The 18,714-nt window shown below is 50.9% G+C and overlaps 1 protein-coding gene and 1 pseudogene across 1 annotated transcript; both read left to right on the plus strand.

Annotated features, from left to right (window-relative positions):
- Nucleotides 1–14,095, plus strand: part of LOC126932719 (40S ribosomal protein S4-like) — a 28,191-nt pseudogene extending 14,096 nt beyond the window's left edge.
- Nucleotides 13,604–16,177, plus strand: FAM43B (family with sequence similarity 43 member B). The gene has a single exon (XM_050792330.1). The coding sequence runs from the start codon at nucleotides 14,133–14,135 to the stop codon at nucleotides 15,120–15,122; it is 990 nt and encodes a 329-aa protein (XP_050648287.1). The 5' UTR covers nucleotides 13,604–14,132; the 3' UTR covers nucleotides 15,123–16,177.
- The last annotated feature ends 2,537 nt before the right edge of the window (nucleotides 16,178–18,714 follow it).

Raw genomic sequence — 18,714 nt, forward strand, 5'->3', positions numbered from 1 at the left:
TGTGTTCCAGATGCCGTCCGGGCCACTGTGGAGTTGGCAGTGTTTAAGATAGATGCATTCCCTGCCCTCTACGTGTTAGAGTCTTGGGAGCAGAGAGAGAAAGAGGCAGCAAATAAATGATTACACAAATAGTTAACCGATTATAATTCTGATAGATGCTTTGCAGGGTTTATGTTGAGGCGCAGGACCCATGGAAGTCAGGAGGGGTCAGCAAACTTTCCCTAGAGCAGTGACACTTAATCATTGGCTTGAAAGATGAATAGACTAGAAGAAGAGACGGGGAGAAGGAAGGATGGGGACAAGGGGAAACAGCATCTGGAAAGTACCCAAGACAACAAGGTACTCAGGGGTTAGAGAAACTGGAAGGAAGCCAGTATAGTGTGGCTTGGGCAGAGAGAGGTTGTTGGAAAGGAGCTCACAAGGAAACTAGGGAGACGGCAACCTTGCAGAGTTTTGGGGGCCAGTGTGACAGATTAGGATGGTATTTATCTTCTGCTGAGAGATAAACTGTCCCCAAAGCTTAGCAACTTAATGACACTCATGTATCATCTCACAGTTCCTATAGGTTAGGAAGTCAGAAGCAACTTAGCTGCAGGCCCTGGCTCAGTGTCTCTCAGGAGGCTGCAGTCTACACATGAGCTGGGGCTGTGGTCATCTGAAGGTTGAACTGGGGCTAGAGGGTCTGCTTCCAAGATGCTCACTCACAGGGATGCTGACTCGGTGCTGGCTGTTGGCAGGAGGCCTCAATTCCTTGCCATGTGGACGTCTCCATAGGATGGCTTGAGTATCCTCATGACATGGCCACTGGTTTCTGCCATAGCAAGTAATCCAAGAGCAAACAAAGCAGAAGCTACAGCATCCTTCAGAAATCACACAGTGACACTTCCACAGTGTCTTATGCATTACTTAGCCCCATTCATTGTGGGAGGAGAATACACAGAGGCACGAACACCAGGAAGTGAGGATCACTGGGCGCCATCTTGTAGTCTGACCACAACAGCAATGTCTTCCATATCTCTTATGTGCCCCCCAGCCCAGTGTCTAGTGTTGAACTCAGCACCCACTTAAAATGATTCCTGGTCAAGTTTGGTGGCTCATGCCTGTAATCCCAGCACTTTGGGAGGCTGAGTTGGGAGGACTGCTTGAGCCCAGGAGTTTGAGACCAGCCTGGACAACATGGCAAGACCCTGTCTCCAAAAAATACACACAAAAAATTAGCCAGGTGTGATGGTATACACCTATAATCCCAGGAACTCAGGAGACTGAAGTGGAAGGAAATCATGAGCCCAGGGACCTCAAGGCTGAGTTGAGCCATGATCGAGCCATTGCACTCCAGCCTGGATGACAGAGTGAGACCCTGTTTCCAAAAAAAAAAAAAAAAAGAGATTCTTAAGATGGTAGGTCGAATTTACAAATCACAAGGGACTATGGCAATTAGTTCAATTTCCCCTTTCATTTGTCAGAAAAAAAAACTGAGTGAATACACAAATATGAACAAATTTATCAACTGATAGGCATTGTTTGGGAAGAACACAAAGCGTCTTTGCGTGTTTTTCCTCTGCTGTCACCCCACTACAACAGCAGTCATCAACACAGAAGACTTCTCTGACCAAACGTGGGCAGATTTTCCACCATACACCAAGCAGTGGACACAAACTGAGTGTTCAATTAAATTCTGACACTACCGGATTCCACAGGTAGATAGAATCAGATCCCACAGGTTGAGGGCTCAGTCCACAAGACAGGCCTCCCCCTCCCCACTGCAGATCCCAGCTGCAATTCTGGGTCTCCAGAACTTCTGACCAGGATTCCCACAACCCCCACTTTAGGTTCAATTAATTTGCTGGCACAGCTCACAGAATTCAGGGAAGCACTTAACATGTACTGACTTCCTATAAAAGATGTTACAAAGGAGACAGATGAAGAGACGCATAGGGTGAGGGGCATGGATGCATAGGGAAGGGGCACGAAGCTTCCATGCCTTTCCTGGACGCACCACCCTCCAGGAACCTCCATGTGTTCAGCCATCCGGAAGCTCCTGAACCTGGGCCTCTTGGGGTTTTTTTATTTTTGTTGTTTTTTGAGATAGAGACTTTCTCTGTCACCCAGGCTGAAGTGCAGTGGTGCAATCTCAGCCCACTGCAACCTCTGCCTCCTGGGTTCAAGCAATTCTCCTGCCTCAGCCTCCCAACTAGCTGGAACTACAGGCGTGCGCCACCATGCCCAGCTAATTTTTGTATTTTCAGTAGAGACAGGGTTTTACCATGTTGGTCAGACTAGTCTCAAATTCCCAACCTCAAGCGGGAGGTTCAGCCTCCCAAAGTGCTGGGATTACAGGCGCGAGCCACCACACCCGGCCAAGCCCTTGTCCTTTAAAGAGAGGGGCTAGTCAGCTCACTGCAACCTCTGCCTCCTGGGTTCAAGCGATTCTCCTTCTTCAACCTCCCAGGTTACAGGAGCCCGCCACCATGCCTGGTTAATTTTTGTATTTTTAGTAGAGATGGAGTTTTACCATGTTGGTCAGGCTGGTCTTGAACTCCTGACCTCAAGTGATCTGCCTCTTGGGTTTTTATGACAACGTTGTCAAAATGTGATTGGCCTCCAGGGTGTGGGGTGGGACCCTCTCTGGAATGAGAGTCTTTAGAAAAGTGGGTGGGAAAAGCAGCGTCCTGCCTTGGAGCAGGTGAAAGGAGGGTGGAAGAAGGTCTTTGAGGTTCTGTTTCCTGAGCCCTGCCCCTGAGGCCTAAAGCACCCAACATTATGACAAAAGACTGTAACAAGGGTTATAGCATCATGAGCCAGGAACCATGAGGACCTGAGGGAAAACCTGCATCTATCCTAACACTACAACATGGAGGTACTTTTACGTTTCCAGAAGCAAGTGATAATGCAATCAAGTATTTACAAGTAGGATACATGAATCCTGAGCACAATATGAACCACCAGAAAACTACCAAGGAGAACCTTCACATTAGACGTGGAAAATTGAGATGAATTCCCCATCTCTTCCCCAAGCCTCACTAAAACAGGAAGGAATGACAGTGACCTTAGTGACAAAAAACAAATGAGAGGTGGCAGCAGCAGAGAGGTGGTGGCGACACTTTGGAGGATGAAAGACAAGGGGCAGAAGCTCAGCAGAGGGGAGAAGACTGCAACCCAACGAGAACCAGCCCAGCCGCATCGTGCGGAGGAGCCTGGACACCCAGGAATTCCAAGCAGCAGACATTTCTGGTGATGAGGGCGCGGGTGGTGAGAAGGGAGGACCCGTCGAAAGCCCGCAGTGAGAGCCCCAGCTACCCTCCAGGATCTGGAGCAGCATGGAGATGGCCACTTTGCCCTTCACATCAGAAGCTGCACCAGAGCTTTACCCTCTGAGGGACTGAATCAGTGAGTGCTAGACTGAAGTCCCCAGGCACAGCCAAGGTTGAGGGAGCCGTGATCCTGAACACAGCATTGACTGATCAATGAGACCCCCTGGGCCCATCTTCAGTACACTCCCAGTATGGGGACAGCCAGACTGACACACCCACTCCATGAGGGCAGGAGACTCGAGGAGTGTTCTCTGGGAACAGTGACCGCAACTCTCGGTGTCCTTACAAATGGCTGAGTTGTCAACAGAAAATGACACTCACGTATGTTAAGCCCTGTCCTTCCCTCCGCTCCCTGGCCCTCATACATAAGGAGCTTCCAATCAGCTTTTGTGCCTGTCAGCTTAGGACTGGATAACACTAATACCAAACATTAGAGGAAAGCTGTAAACATAAGATTCAGACATTTACATTTTTAAACTAATTTTTTTTTTTTTTTTGAGACAGTCTCACTCTATTGCCTAGGCAGGAGTGCAGTGGCACAATCTCGGCTCACTGCAACCTCCACCTCCCTGGTTCAAGTGATTCTCCTGCCTCAGCCTCCCAAGTAACTGGGATTATAGGCACATGCCACCATGCCAGGCTAATTTTTGTATTTTTTAGTAGAGACGGGGGTTTTGCCATGTTGGCCCAGCTGGTCTCAAATTCCTGACCCAGGTGATCCACCCGCCTTGGCCTCCCAAAGTGCTGGGATTACAGAGCATGAGCCACCACACCTGGCCTAACTTTTTTAAAAACAGGAGAAAGGAACTCAGGTAGCAAATCAATGCAGGAAACTGAAGAAGACTTTTAAAAACAACTGTAGGCTGGGTGCAGTGGCTCATGTCTGTAATTCCAGCACTTTGGGAGGCCAAGACAGGAGGATCACTTGAGCTTGGGAGTGGGAGGGCAACACAGCAAGAGCTTGAGAGCTCATCTCTCCCAAAAATTCAACCAAATTTGCTGGGCAGATGGCAGGCACCTGTAGTCCCAGCTACCCAGGAGGCTGAGACAGGAGGATCACTTGAACCTGAGAGATCAAGGCTGCAATGAGCTATGATCCTGCCACTGCACTCCAGCCTAAGCAACAAAGCGAGACCCTGTCTCAAAAACCAAAACAACTATCCCTAGAAAACCCTAAATATTCCACCAAAAAGACTTACAGTAGTAATACATTAATTCAGCATCCAGCATCAGTTGGACTTCCATGCATTAACAATGAACAATCTGAAAAGGAAATTAAGAAAACAATTCCATTTACAATAACATCCAAAGGAATAAAATACTTAGGAATAAATTTCACCGATGAGGTGAAAGACTTGTACACCGGAAAACAAAACATTGCTGAAAGAGGCCGGGCACGGTGGCTCACACCTGGAATCCCAGCACTTTGGGAGGCCAAGGCAGGCAGATCACCTGAGGTCAGGAGTTCGAGACCAGCCTGGCCAACATGGCAAAACCCCGTCTCTACTAAGAATACAAAATTATCCAGGCATGGTGGCAGGCAGCTGTAATCACAGCTACTCAGGAGGCTGAGGCAGAAGAATCGCTTGAACCTGGGAGGCGGAGATTGCAGTGAGCCAAGATCACACCACTGCACTCCAGCCTGGGCAATAGAGCAAAACCCCATCTCAAAAAGAAAAAAAGGAAAATATTTATAAATTATACCTCTCATAAGGGATTAATATCCAGAATATATAAAGAACTCAACACAAACAACCCAATTTCAAAGTGGGCAAATGACTTGAATAGACATTTCTCCAAATAAGATAGACACACAATAGCTAACAAGAATGTGAAAGATGCTCAACATCACTAGTCATTAGGGAAGTACAAAATCAAAAACCACAATGAGATATCACCTCACACCCATCAGACAACTTCTTAAAGCATATAGAGATATGGAGAAATTTGATCCCTTATACACTGTTGGTGGAAATGTAAAATGGTGTACCTGCTATGGAAAACAGTAGTGGTTCCTCAAAACATTAAAAATAGAATTATATGATCTGGCAGTTCTACTTCTGGATAGATATCCAAAACAATTGAAAGCAGGGTCTCGGCCGGGCGCGGTGGCTCAAGCCTGTAATCCCAGCACTTTGGGAGGCCGAGACGGGCGGATCACGAGGTCAGGAGATCGAGACCATCCTGGCTAACACGGTGAAACCCCGTCTCTGCTAAAAAATACAAAAAACTAGCCGGGCGCGGTGGCGGGCGCCTGTAGTCCCAACTACTCGGGAGGCTGAGGCAGGAGAATGGCGTGAACCCGGGAGGCGGAGCTTGCAGTGAGCTGAGATCCGGCCACTGCACTCCAGCCTGGGCGGCAGAGCCAGACTCTGTCTCAAAAAAAAAAAAAAAAAAAAAAAAAGGCAGGGTCTCCAAAAGATTTTTTTTTTTTTTTTTTTGAGACAGAGTTTTGCTCTTGTTGCCCAGGCTAGAGTGCAATGGCACAATTTCAGCTCACTGAAACCTCCACCCCACCGGGTTCAAGTGATTCTCCTGCCTCAGCCTCCAGAGTAGCTGGGATTACAGGCATTCGCCACCACGCCCAGCTAATTTTTTGTATATTTAGTAGAGACGGGGTTTCACCATGTTGGCCAGGCTGGTCTCGAACTCCAGACCTCAGGTGATCTGCCTCGGCCTCCCAAAGTGCTGGGATTACAGGCGTGAGCCATCACGCCCACACTCAAAAAGATATTTACATACACGTGTTCATAGCAGCATTATTCACAATAGCCAAAAGATTGAAGCAACCCAAGTGTCCATCAACAGATAAATGGATATACAAAATGTGATGTACATAGACAATGTAATATTATTCTGCCATAAAAAGAAAGGAAATTCTGATACATATGAAGACATGCTAAGTGAAATAAGCCAGTCACAAAAAGACCAAAACTCCATGATCCCTTTACATGAAGTATCTAGAGTAGCCAAATCCAAAGAAATGGAAAGTAGAATGGTGGTTGCCAGGGGCTATGGAGAGCTGGAAATGAGGAGTTGTTGTTCAATGGGTATAAAGTTTCAGTTTTGCAAAATGAAAAAGTTTTAGAGGTTGGTTGTACAATAATATGAATAGGCTTAACAATACTGTACTGTACACTTAAAAATGGTTAAGATGGTCAGTTTTATGTTATGTATATGTTACCACAATTGAAAGATAAAAAATTTCAAAAAGCAACTACAATTAACATTCTTAGAGACACCAGAGATAATATTATGTCCATGAAGCAAGAATAAGATGCTATAGAAAAAAAAAAAAAAAAAAAAAACCAAGAAATTGCTCTTAGAAGCAAAGATTTGTGAGGAGAGGGATTTTTTTTTTTTTTTTTTTTTTTTTTTGAGACGGAGTCTTGCTCTGTCACCCAGGCTGGAGTGCAGTGGCCGGATCTCGGCTCACTGCAAGCTCCGCCTCCCGGTTTACGCCGTTCTCCTGCCTCAGCCTCCCGAGTAGCTGGGACTACAGGCGCCCGCCACCTCGCCGGGCTAGTTTTTTTTGTATTTTTTTAGTAGAGACGGGGTTTCACCGTGTTAGCCGGGATCGTCTCTCGATCTCCTGGCCTCGTGATCCGCCCGTCTCGGCCTCCCAAAGTGCTGGGATTACAGGCTTGAGCCACCGCGCCCGGCCGAGGAGAGGGATTTTTAAAAATCTGATAGAAAAGTTGGATGATAAAGTTGAAGTAATGTCCCAGGAAATAGAAAAAACATTTTTTAAAATGGAACATTGCAAAGAACACTTTGGAAAATTAGAGATTGAACTAAAACAGATCTGGAAAGAAAACAAAAAAACAAAAAAGAGAAAATGGAAAGAGGAAACTAGCACCCACAGAAATTTCCCCAAAATTGATTTCCAAATTAAAAGAGATTGATTTCCAGAATAAAAGGCCCACCAAGTGCCCAGAGAAAACACACATCATTGTGAAACTTTAGGCCTCTGGAAGATCCTGAAAACTTCCAGAGGGAAAAATCAAGCCATACGCACAGGATAGGGTATCAGATTGTCATTTGACTTTTCTTTTTTTTTTTTTTTTTTTTGAGACGGAGTCTCACGCTGTTGCCCAGGCTGGAGTGCAGTGGCGCGATCTCGGCTCACTGCAAGCTCCGCCTCCCGGGTTCCCGCCATTCTCCTGCCTCAGCCTCCTGAGTAGCTGGGACTACAGGCGCCCGCCACCGCGCCCGGCTAATTTTTTTGTATTTTTAGTAGAGACGGGGTTTCACTGTGGTCTCGATCTCCTGACCTTGTGATCCGCCCGCCTCGGCCTCCCAAAGTGCTGGGATTACAGGCTTGAGCCACCGCGCCCGGCCGTCATTTGACTTTTCAACAGCAACTATGGATCATGTCTTCAAAATTCTCAGGGAAATTTATCTCTACTGTCGAATTCGACACTGATATGGTTTGGATCTATGTCCCTGCCCGAATCTCATGTAGAACTGTAATCCCTAGTGTTGGAGGTGGGGCTTGGTGGGAGGTGATTGGATCATGGGGGCAGCTTTCCCTTTAGTACTGTGTTACAATAGTGAATTCTTGTGAGATCTGATTGCTTAAAAGTGTATAGCACCTCCCTCTCTCTTCCTCCTGCTCCACGTGACACCCGGCTCTCCTTTCGCCTTCTGCCGTGATTGTAAGTTTCCTGAGGCCTCCCCAGAAGTAGAAGCCACTGTGCATCCTGTACAGCCTGCAGAACCAAGTCAATTAAACCTTTTATAAGTTACCTAGTCTCGGGTATTTTTTAATAGCAATGAGTGAATGAACTAACACAGACACCAAGGCACACCATCAATCAAAGTTAGTAGAATATATGCTCTGTCAAAACAAGAAAATAACAACAAAAACCAAGGGATCCAGAAAGCAGGATCCAACATAGGAAAGAAGCAAAGGAAACTCCCAGGATAGTAGTAGTGTAAGGTCCCGGGACAGTAGCTCCACAGGTCTCTGCATTCCAGGTGGGAGCCCAAAGAGGATGCCTCTAAGAGGGATGTCCCTAAGAAACACAAAGAACTGGAAAAATCACCTGGTATGTTCAACCAAGTCAAGAGGAGTTTTACTGTTCCATTGGAGAAGTAGAGGATAAATTAGCGATAGGTACACAAGGAAGTTTTTGTTTGTTTGTTTTTTGTTTTTTGTCTTTTGTTTTTGAGATAGAGTCTCACTCTGTCACCCAGGCTGGAGTGCAGTGGTGCAATCTCGGCTCACTGCAAGCTGCACCTCCCGGGTTCATGCCATTCTCCTGCCTCAGCCTCCAGAGTAGCTGTGACTACAGGCACCCACCACCATGCCCGGCTAACTTTTTCTTGTATTTTTAGTAGAGGTGGGGTTTCACCGTGTTAGCCAGGATGGTCTTGATCTCCTGACCTCATGATCCACCCATCTCAGCCTCTCAGAGTGCTGAGATTACAGGCATGAGCCACCGTGCCCAGCAAGAAAGATTTTTTCTTAAAAAATGAGGCAATTCCTAACTTCTGAAAAAAACAAAAAAGTTGTCCAACAAGGGAAGTAAGTGGAATCATGGCACACTTTAAGGCTCAGCTCTGAACAATATTTACATAGTTATAACAATTAAACCCTGAATACTGGTGCAACAGAAACAACAAAATGTTCTAACTCAACTGGGAGGGAGGGAGGAGGAAAACTATGTGTGATGGGGGTGGATAAAAGGACAATATTCCTCATCTTCTGTAACAGGGAGACAATATATAAGAATTTAAAAACTGAAATGTCTGAATTAGAAGGGTCAGAGAGATGGAGGCATATGACAGAAATGCCATCTAAAATGTATAGAAGAGCCGGGTGCAGTGGCTCACGCCTGTAATCCCAGCAGTTTGGGAGGCCGAGGCGGGCAGATCACTTGAGGTCAGGAGTTTGAGACCAGCCTAGCCAACATAGTGAAACCCCATTTCTACTAAAAATACAAAAATTAGCTGGGCATGGTGGCAAGCGCCTGTAGTCCCAGCTACTTGGGAGGCTGAAGCAGGAGAATTGCTTGAACCCGGGAGGCAGAGGTTGCAGTGAGCTGAGATCACACCACTGCACTTCAGCCTGGGTGACAGAGCCAGACTCTGTCTCAAAAAAATAAAACGTGTAGAAGAGTGGTTGTCTTTGGAAGTGGGAATTGGGACTAAAAAAGAATGGGGTAAGGGATTGATTTGTTTTAAATTATAAGCCTACTATAAGCCAGGTATTTGGCTTTTTAAATTAATATTAGCATAAATATGGTATCGATGTTTGAAAAAAGAGAAAAGATCCAACTGCATGCCAGTCTGAAGTAGTGACAACCTGGTGCCAGGCTGGGCGCTCTTACCAAGGAAAGGAGTGAAGAGAAAGCTTAACAAAGAAGGCAGCCCTGGTCCCATTCATGATGAGTTTGGCCTCCACGCCTGGGACCAGGCCAGCGTTTCGCGACGTCTAAATAGAAAGGATGGTGGAAGCCCAGAGGGCAGCTGAGCCCTCTATACCAGGGGTCTCCAACCCCTGGGCTGCCGACTGGTACCAGTTCATAACCAGTTAGGAACTGGGATGCACAGCAGGAGGCGAGTGACAGGCAAATGAACATTACTGCCTGAGCTCCACCTCCAGTCAGATCAGCAACAGCATCAGATTCTCATAGGAGCGTGAACCCTACTGTGAACTGCACATGCAAGAGACCTAGGTTGCATGTTCCTTATGAGAATCTAAGGCCTGATGATCGAGTGTGGTGGCTCACACCTGTAATCCCAGCACTTTGGGAGGCCGAGGCGGGTGGATTACCTGAGGTCAGGAGTTTGAGACCAGCCTGGCTAACATGGTGAAACCCTGTTTCTACTAAAAATACAAAATTAGCCGGGTGTGATGATTTGTGCCTGTAATCCCAGCTACACGGGAGGCTGAGATACGAGAATCACTTGAACCCAGGAGGCAGAGTTTGCAGTGAGCCAAGATCGTGCCACTGCACTCCAGTCTGGGTGACAGAGCAAGACTCCATCTCAAAAACAAACAAAAGAAAAAAGGATTGAACTAATGCCTGATGATCTGAGGTAGAACAGTTTCATCCTGAAACCATCGCCCTCCCCTCCATGGAAAAATTGTCTTGCATGAAACCGGTCCCTGGTACCAAAAATGCTGGGGACCGCTGCTCTTACAGGAAAAAGGCTAGAGGAAGAACAGAATGCCCAAGACCAAGCTTGCTTTGAGGTCAAGGGATTGTAACATAAAAACAGACTACTGGGTTTCCTGTGGTCTCACAGTCCCAGGTGACACCCTCTCCATCCCCTGAGAATTTTTCCAAGGAACAATGGGAATAGAAGTCACACCACCAGAATTAAGGAAAGTGGGGCAGGCTCGGGAGCGAGTAGAGACCCTCAGCGTGCAGCACACATGTACCTGTGGCCACTTGATCTCTTGCCCGCTGGTAGGCAGGAGGCTTAGGGTTGCCAGATACATGCAATACTTGGACATACTTAGACTTTACAGTGCTGTTTTTGGCCAGGTGTGGTGGCCCACACCTGTCATCCCAGCACTTTGGGAGGCTGAGACAGGTGGATCACTTGAGGCCAGGAGTTCAAGACCAGCCTGGCCAACATGGTGAAACCCAGTCTCTACTAAAAATACAAAAGTTAGCTGGGTGTGGTGGCACATGCCTATAATCCAAGCTACTTGGGTGGCTGAGCCATGAGAATGGCTTGAGCCCGGGAAACAGAGGTTCCAGTGAGCCGAGATAGCACCACTGCAGTCCAGCCTGGGTGACAAAGTAAGACGCTGTCTCAAAAAAAAAAAAAAAATGGTTGTCTCTGAAACACATTTAATTACATTTCCTGTTAATTACATTTCCTGTGTCTTTATATGTTAATTCTAGCAAGCCTAAGGGGCTGGTTGCACCTTCCTTCCATCAACAGCTGGAGTTCAGCCAGGCCTGGTAGCCATACCTATAATCCTAGCCATACAAAAGGGTGAGGCGGGAGGTTTGCTTGAGTCCAGGAGTTTGAGATCAGCCTGGGCAACATAGAACCTGTTTCTACAGAATTTTTTTTTTTTTTTTTTTGAGACATTGCTTCGTTCTTGCTGTCTAGGCTGGAGTGCAATGCCTCGATCTCAGCTCACCGCAACCTCTGCCTCCCGGGTTCAAGAAATTGTCCTGCCTCAGCCTCCCAAGTAGCTGGGATTACAGGTATGTGCCACCATGCGCAGCTAATTTTGTATTTTTAGTAGAGATGGGGTTTCTCCATGTTGATCAGTCTGGTCTCGAACTCCCGACCTCCGGTGATCCGTCCGCCTTGGCCTCCCAGAGTGCTGGGATTAAAGGTGTAAACCATCATGCCTGGCCTCTACAGAAAAATTTTAAAAACTAGCCAGCCATGGTGGTGCATGCCTGCGGTCCCAGCTACTCAAGAGGCTGACATGGGAAGACAGCTTGGGTCCGGGAGGTCGAGCTGCAGTGAGCGGTGATCTCTGCACTCCAGCCTGGGAGACAGCAAGACCCTGCCTCAAAAAAAAAAAAAAAAAAAAAAAAAAAAAAAAAGCTTGCAGTTTTCTCAGGCTTGCAAGCTGAGACTGCTTCTGAGCACTCCCACCAGCCCACTGCCAGTGGGGAGAGGGAACCCCCAGTGGCAAGGTCCAGAGAACGGCCCTAGGAGACTCAAGGCAGGACATGGCAGAATTTTACAGTGAACTGACTTTCAGGTCAAAACCACATGAAAACCTTCCTATAAAGGAATTTGGTTGAGTTAATGTCTCCATTGGCCCAGGAGACAAATGTGGCGCCATGAAAAGCACTGCAATGATCACTGGCTTCTCAGAACCTGTTCTCTCCCCCTGGAAAATGAGGCCACATCTGCGGGGTGGGGAATAGTAGGAGACTTACTTTAATGTCCTTCTGTGAATTTTTACCACATGCACATATTCCTTTTATAATCAGCAAAAGGTGATAAAGATATTTCCATATGAAAAACCAACGGAGGCTACCGTCGACCAGATCATCTGGGAGTCACCCTCCAAAGATACTGCAATTCGGAGTAATTTCCTATTCTTTATTTGCATATTATTTTCTTGTGATGGTTTGTTATTTTACTTATATTCCCCCGGGGATTCTGACCCCAGCCACTCACCACTCCTACCTACTGGCATGATGTTGCTAGCCGAGATAGCGCACACCATCTTCCCAAATCTTCCCACTGCTCCCACTCTTGGAGGTCATGTGGTTTGGCTTGGCCCAGCCCAAGCTCTCAATTCAGCTCCAGCCCAGACCTGGGTTCACTCCTGACTGGACACCACCCCAGATGACCTGTTCAGAAGCCAAGGAAAGAGCTTGAGTGTTGGCTCTGTGAGAGCCCGAGCCAACAAGACTCCTGGGCCCATATGAGCGCAGTCTCGGAGTTCTAGGGAGCTTGTGGCTTAACCAATCTTGAAAGAGGGAGCTGTGTCCCCACACCCATGAACAACTGTCTCTCAGAATACCAGAACTTCCTCCCTAGTAGGTGCTCATCACTTCTCATTAGGAGGTCCCGGGGGAGGATGGACGGTTAGGGGCAGCCCCTGGGTCACCCAGGCCTGAGTGAAGCCCTAGTTTTACCTCCTACCAGCCTGGAGACCTTGGGCCAGTCATTTAACTGAGCCTGGGCTTGTTCCACGAATTAAATGAGATCATGAATGCTAAACCCCTGGGAACTCACAGGAGTTCACAAACAGGAGCTGATTTCATCTTCACAGAGCCCAGAGGCTGCCCGTTAGCCAGAAGGAGCTTTTCAACTGCAATTACCACAGACCCTGTTCTGAAAGTTTCCCCCACCCTCAAAGAGTGCCCTCCCTGCTTCAGGCCAGGCGAGGGGCACTGCCAGCCACTGGAGCAGTGGCCAGGTCTCTCAGCTCAGGCCCAGCGGTCTAGCCCACGACCTTGGAGGAACCTGGGAGAAAGCTTCACCAAGCGACAGTACTTTTCCACTGCACTGCTCAGCCACCTCGGCTGGCTTTGTGTTGTGCAGACCAGGCAAAGTGCGCCAGGCCGGCCCCTTCAGGAACCCACCCTAACTCCCACTCCCAGGGATGGGGGTAATGACATGCTGTGGGTGAGGGACAGCAGGAATCTTGGGGTGCGGGGGTTCCCGAATGCGCCAGAGGGAGCTTGGAGGCCAGTAGCGAGGCCAAATAAATTAGCATAGACAAAGCCCTCCTGTATATTTCAGGGGATTCCTAGTACTTAACAGCCCTCTCTACCCCCACCCCTCCACTAATAATGATTAAACCCGTTCCACCGCGCCTGTGCAGGGTCCCAGGCAGCGCGAGCCTGCGCGGGGGAGGGGAGAAGAGGGCAAGGGGAGGGGACAAGAGAGCTAGCGGTCCCGCCCGGTGATGTAGGCAGCCGGGGGAGGTGGAGCCGCGACGCCTGAAGGAGTTCCCACCGCAGCCGCGCTCTCGGTCTGCCCCACCGAGCAGCCGCCAGAGGCTCCGGCGACCCAAATTGCGGCAGCAGGGACGGCGGAAATCCCACTGTTTGGGCCTGGGGGGCGTCCAGCCCAGCCCACCCCCAACCCCGGCCCCTCCTCGCTTCCCGGACGGCTGGAGCCACTCCCGGGAAAAGCTGTTCCCAGCCACTCGGCCGCCGTCCGGCACCTCGGCTGCCGGCCCGGCTGGGCACCGGACATCTGCGAAGCTTGCCCTGCCTGGCACTGGGCATCTCCGGGCACCGACTGTCTCCGGCGCTGCCCGGCTTCTCGCGACTCCAGAGCGGTGGACTTCTGCGCGCCTTCCCTCCCCCGGCCTCCTGACAGGACGCCGGTGAGCTCCCCGCGCCCCCAGCCCGTTTGGCCGCCGCCGCGATGCTGCCCTGGAGACGTAACAAATTCGTGCTGGTGGAGGACGAGGCCAAGTGCAAGGCGAAGAGCCTGAGTCCGGGGCTCGCCTACACGTCGCTGCTCTCCAGCTTCCTGCGCTCCTGCCCGGACCTGCTGCCCGACTGGCCGCTGGAGCGCCTGGGCCGCGTGTTCCGCAGCCGGCGCCAGAAAGTGGAGCTCAACAAGGAGGACCCGACCTACACCGTGTGGTACCTGGGCAACGCCGTCACCCTGCACGCCAAGGGCGACGGCTGCACCGACGACGCCGTGGGCAAGATCTGGGCTCGCTGCGGGCCGGGCGGGGGCACCAAGATGAAGCTGACGCTGGGGCCGCACGGCATCCGCATGCAGCCGTGCGAGCGCGGCACCGCCGGGGGTTCGGGGGGCCGCAGGCCGGCGCACGCCTATCTGCTGCCGCGCATCACCTACTGCACGGCGGACGGGCGCCACCCGCGCGTCTTCGCCTGGGTCTACCGCCACCAGGCGCGCCACAAGGCCGTGGTGCTGCGCTGCCACGCTGTGCTGCTGGCGCGGGCGCACAAGGCGCGCGCCCTGGCCCGCCTGCTCCGCCAGACCGCGCTGGCGGCCTTCAGCGACTTCAAGCGCCTGCAGCGCCAGAGCGATGCGCGCCACGTGCGCCAGCAGCATCTCCGCGCGGGGGGCGCCGCCGCCTCGGTGCCCCGCGCCCCGCTGCGCCGCCTGCTCAATGCCAAGTGCGCCTACCGGCCGCCGCCGAGCGAGCGCAGCCGCGGGGCGCCGCGCCTCAGCAGCATCCAGGAGGAGGACGAAGAGGAGGAGGAGGACGACGCGGAGGAGCGAGAGGGAGGAGCCCCCCAGCACGAGCGGCCGGAGGTGCTCAGCCTGGCCCGGGAGCTGAGGACGTGCAGTCTGCGGGGTGTCCCGGCGCCCCCACCGCCGGCTCAGCCCCGCCGCTGGAAGGCCGGCCCCAGGGAGCGGGCGGGCCAGGCGCGCTGAGAGCCAAAGGACAGGACTCGCGGCCCCAGGCCCGGCCCGCCAGACTCACAGCCTCCAACCCCGGCCCTGCCCGCTTCGGCTGCCCCGGCCCCCGGCCCGTGTCTCCCCGTGGTCTCCGTGTTGTCCTCCCCGCCGCCTCATTTTGGCTCAGGGTGATGCCTGATACGCCCTTCGTTATTGGGGGGTGTTCATCTCTCCCCACACCCGGAGTTGCCCGGGCCTGCCATTGTGGACCCGCCCCCTATGCTTTACACCCAGTCTCTTTGCCCACAGACCTCCTCATTCCCTCCCAAAACATCCTCTCAAGGGAGGAAGTTTCCAGAAATCAGGAGGGTGGGTTTGGACCCTGGGCAGGGTGGAGGCAGTGACCCTGCCCTTGGTCCCTCTAGCTTTCTTCCCTATGGAAAAAAAAATAAATGACCCTGGAGAGGCATTCGTGTAGGGGAAGAATCTAGCAGTCTGGGAGAATTGGGGCTGGACCAGTGGTGGGCAGAGTCCACTGCCATACACACGGAGGAATTCGCAGGCCCAAGCCCCGCCTCTCTACGCCCTGGAGGACTCCTGGGACTTCACTGCTCTGCCTCTGGAGAACACTGAGACAGTCCCACCGACGTTCAAACAACAGGTTAGGCCAGGTAACAGCCCTGCACCAGGCCACTGCCCACACCTCTGCCCAGGCACCCCCGCGGGATTCCTTGCCCGTCCCATCTCTGCAGACGGATGTATGTGGTCCCCTCCTAGGTGCCCCGCAACCAGGACCAAGATGGGGCTTCCAAAGGAGGTAAGGAGAACCTTTGGCAGGTGCTTGGGGACACTGACTACCTAGAAAGTAGACACAGCAGAGATACTCCCAAGTCGAGACTAGTCACAGCAGGTGGGTCCTGACAGCAGCGGATTCTCCCAGCAGGATGAGGAACGAGGGTGTGTTAACCCAACCAAGGGAGTGGGCCCCCCGCCCCGCCCAGGTGTCTTCGCGAGACCACAAAAAGCCCAAAGATCTATGTGTCACTGATCATTGTAAATAAAGTGGACCTGCTTTTTCAGCCCTGTCACTACTCCTGTGTTGTGTTTAATGCCAGGCCTGCTGAGGGTGAAAAAATGGATTGAGGGTCAGGTAAGCCACAGGTGAGCCTGTATAGCTCCCCCTGGTTACCATCAGAACCCTGAAAGTAGCTCTTCTGAGCAGCTCGAGCCAACCTCAGGATTAGGACGGGGGCTGGGGACTGCTGCCAAGAAGCTGTTCCTTAATATTGGAGGAGGAGGCAGTAACTTCTGCCTTGTCTGAAAATCACATGCGCCAGGCTCCCTGGAGGGACGTCGGCTGTCTGTCTCAGCCTCCCAGAATGTCTGTATGCTGGGCACTCAGATGCGGGTGTCTGGAACATTTGTCAGGGAGGGAGCACTGGTTGAGGGCTTTTCTCATAAGCGGGTATTCATATCTCTGAGAAGGTTCATGTGTATGTCGGAGCATATAGTATAGACTGTGTGTGCGCCTTCAGGGATGAGTGCAGAGCAGGTTGTAAGAGAATGGGGTGGGCAGCCCAATTTTCTTTCAGAGGCTCTGGAGAAACCTGTCCAGACCCTGTGGCAGCGTGAGACTTCAGCTGGGTATCTTCTTTATTCCTGTGCTGAGCTGGGCACTGATCCCAGAGTTATCCAGAACCCAAAAGAGTGGCCTCTGCCATTGCCGGTAATCAGAATGGTTCTGTTTCCTGCAACTGCCAGGAAATATGACAGCACTGCCATCTCGCCCTGCAGAACCTAGACAGTGTCAGGGGCTTTGGAGGGAAAAGCTGGGGTTGACTCCGTGTGTCAGGAGTAACAAGAACCCACTGGGCAAGGTCTCCCTGCATGTTCTCTGCCTCCCTCTTACACATTGCCAGGACTTTTGTTGGTGTTTCTCCCCATTTGTAGAAAAAAAGGAAGTGGGAAGATGTGAGACCTAGGAAAGGACGATGGACTGCAGGGCAGCCTCTGATGTGGCTGACAACCTCAGACCTGTCTAGGAACAAGATCACGGCCTGCCCTCTTCAATCAAATTCATGCAGCAGATAGTTTCGAACTGCTAGGCACTGGGAGGTCCAGGAAGCCCTCTTGTTCTTACATTTGCAATGAGATACATATAATTAAAGGAGCTGTTACTGTATAATAATTCACAGGTCAGGCACAGTGTCTCATGCTTGTAATTCCAGCACTCTGGGAGGTTGAGGCAGGAGGATTGCTTGAGCCCGGGAGTTTGAGGCTGCAGTGAGCTATCATCACGCCACTGCACTCCAGCCTGGGCGATGGAGTGAGACCCTGTCTCTAAAATAATAATAATAATAATAATAATGATTTACAAGCCTGCTCCCAGCTCCCAGCCTCAGCCCCTGCTCTTCCATGGTTCACCAGCAGCCTCTCAACACACGGACACACACACACACACACACACACACACACACAGCCTCTCGCCTTCCCTCACTCATGCTATGTTCTTTAGACCTGGAATTAGAAGGCTTGGGTGAGAGGAGTCCTCTCTGAGCCTCCTATTAAACAAAGGTGAAATAGGGATAGTATCTCCTCTTACGACCTCACCTGCTGGTGTAAGTATTAAATAGAATCATGTCTGTGAAACCCTTCTGTAAATAAGAAAATGCCCAGTACACGTGAAGAACAACCACTCCAACGCCTGTCTCCCTGGTGAAAGTGGCTGTAAGTTTTGCTGACCACATCTCCGTTATCAGTGTGTATGATGGACTGAGGGACAGGTGAGCCACTGGTGAACCTGTATAGCTCCCGCTGCTGGGCTGCAGAGTTGGGTGTATGGGACTGCTCCAGCCACAAGGCCCCTGGTGGCATTGCTATCCAGGGGAGAGGGGGCATCTCCTGGGCACCCACACATGCCTTTGTCTTTGCATTTACTCGACATTCTCCCTGATCTTAGGCACAAGATAGCAAAATGAACCCTGAATCAGTGGTCAGGTGGGTCAACCCCTGTGTCTCTCCCAATGTCAGATTCCCCACCTGTGAAATGAAAATGGGAGTGGAGTGGATCAGTGGTTTTCAAACCACATTCCTCCTGTCCTAGACTTTTCAGGGGTGCCCCAGGAGCTGCTGTGGGGAGTGATGGGGAGATGCAGTAGGGAGACCCCTGCCTCACTTTAACTAGAGCAGTAGGTATTACCTGTTTGGAGGTTCTGTGATTCCATTTGAATAATGGCATTTACAGATATTTGAAACAATTGAAATCACTGAGCGAGAGGCTCTCTAAACCTTCCCTTCCAGCCCTGAGGCTCTATGGCCTGTTGGGCTGACTAGGTGTGAGAAGTATTACTGGAGCAGGTCAGAGATTCTCAAATGTGGTGGCAACACAGGGCTTTTCAACAATGACAGGCAGCCAAGGACAATGCAGAAATGTGTCCCCCAGGGAAGCCAGCAACTTGGGGTCAAGACTCTTCCTGGGACCTCCGGGACCTATCTCCGTCTCTTCTGATCCTACTCCAGCAGGGGTGGACTGTGAGCGATGTGACATGTGACAGCACATAACTCACAAAATAGTCAGTTGGCCAAGCCACCAGTGCCATCCTGGCTGCCACTGCTCTACTCCTACCCT

This window comes from Macaca thibetana, chromosome 1, assembly GCF_024542745.1.
Source record: "Macaca thibetana thibetana isolate TM-01 chromosome 1, ASM2454274v1, whole genome shotgun sequence".
NCBI classification, from domain to species: domain Eukaryota; kingdom Metazoa; phylum Chordata; class Mammalia; order Primates; family Cercopithecidae; genus Macaca; species Macaca thibetana.

Bases quoted from the DNA above. Each gene is read 5' to 3' on its own strand.
- FAM43B (XM_050792330.1), top strand. From the start codon at position 14,133: ATGCTGCCCTGGAGACGTAACAAATTCGTGCTGGTGGAGGACGAGGCC.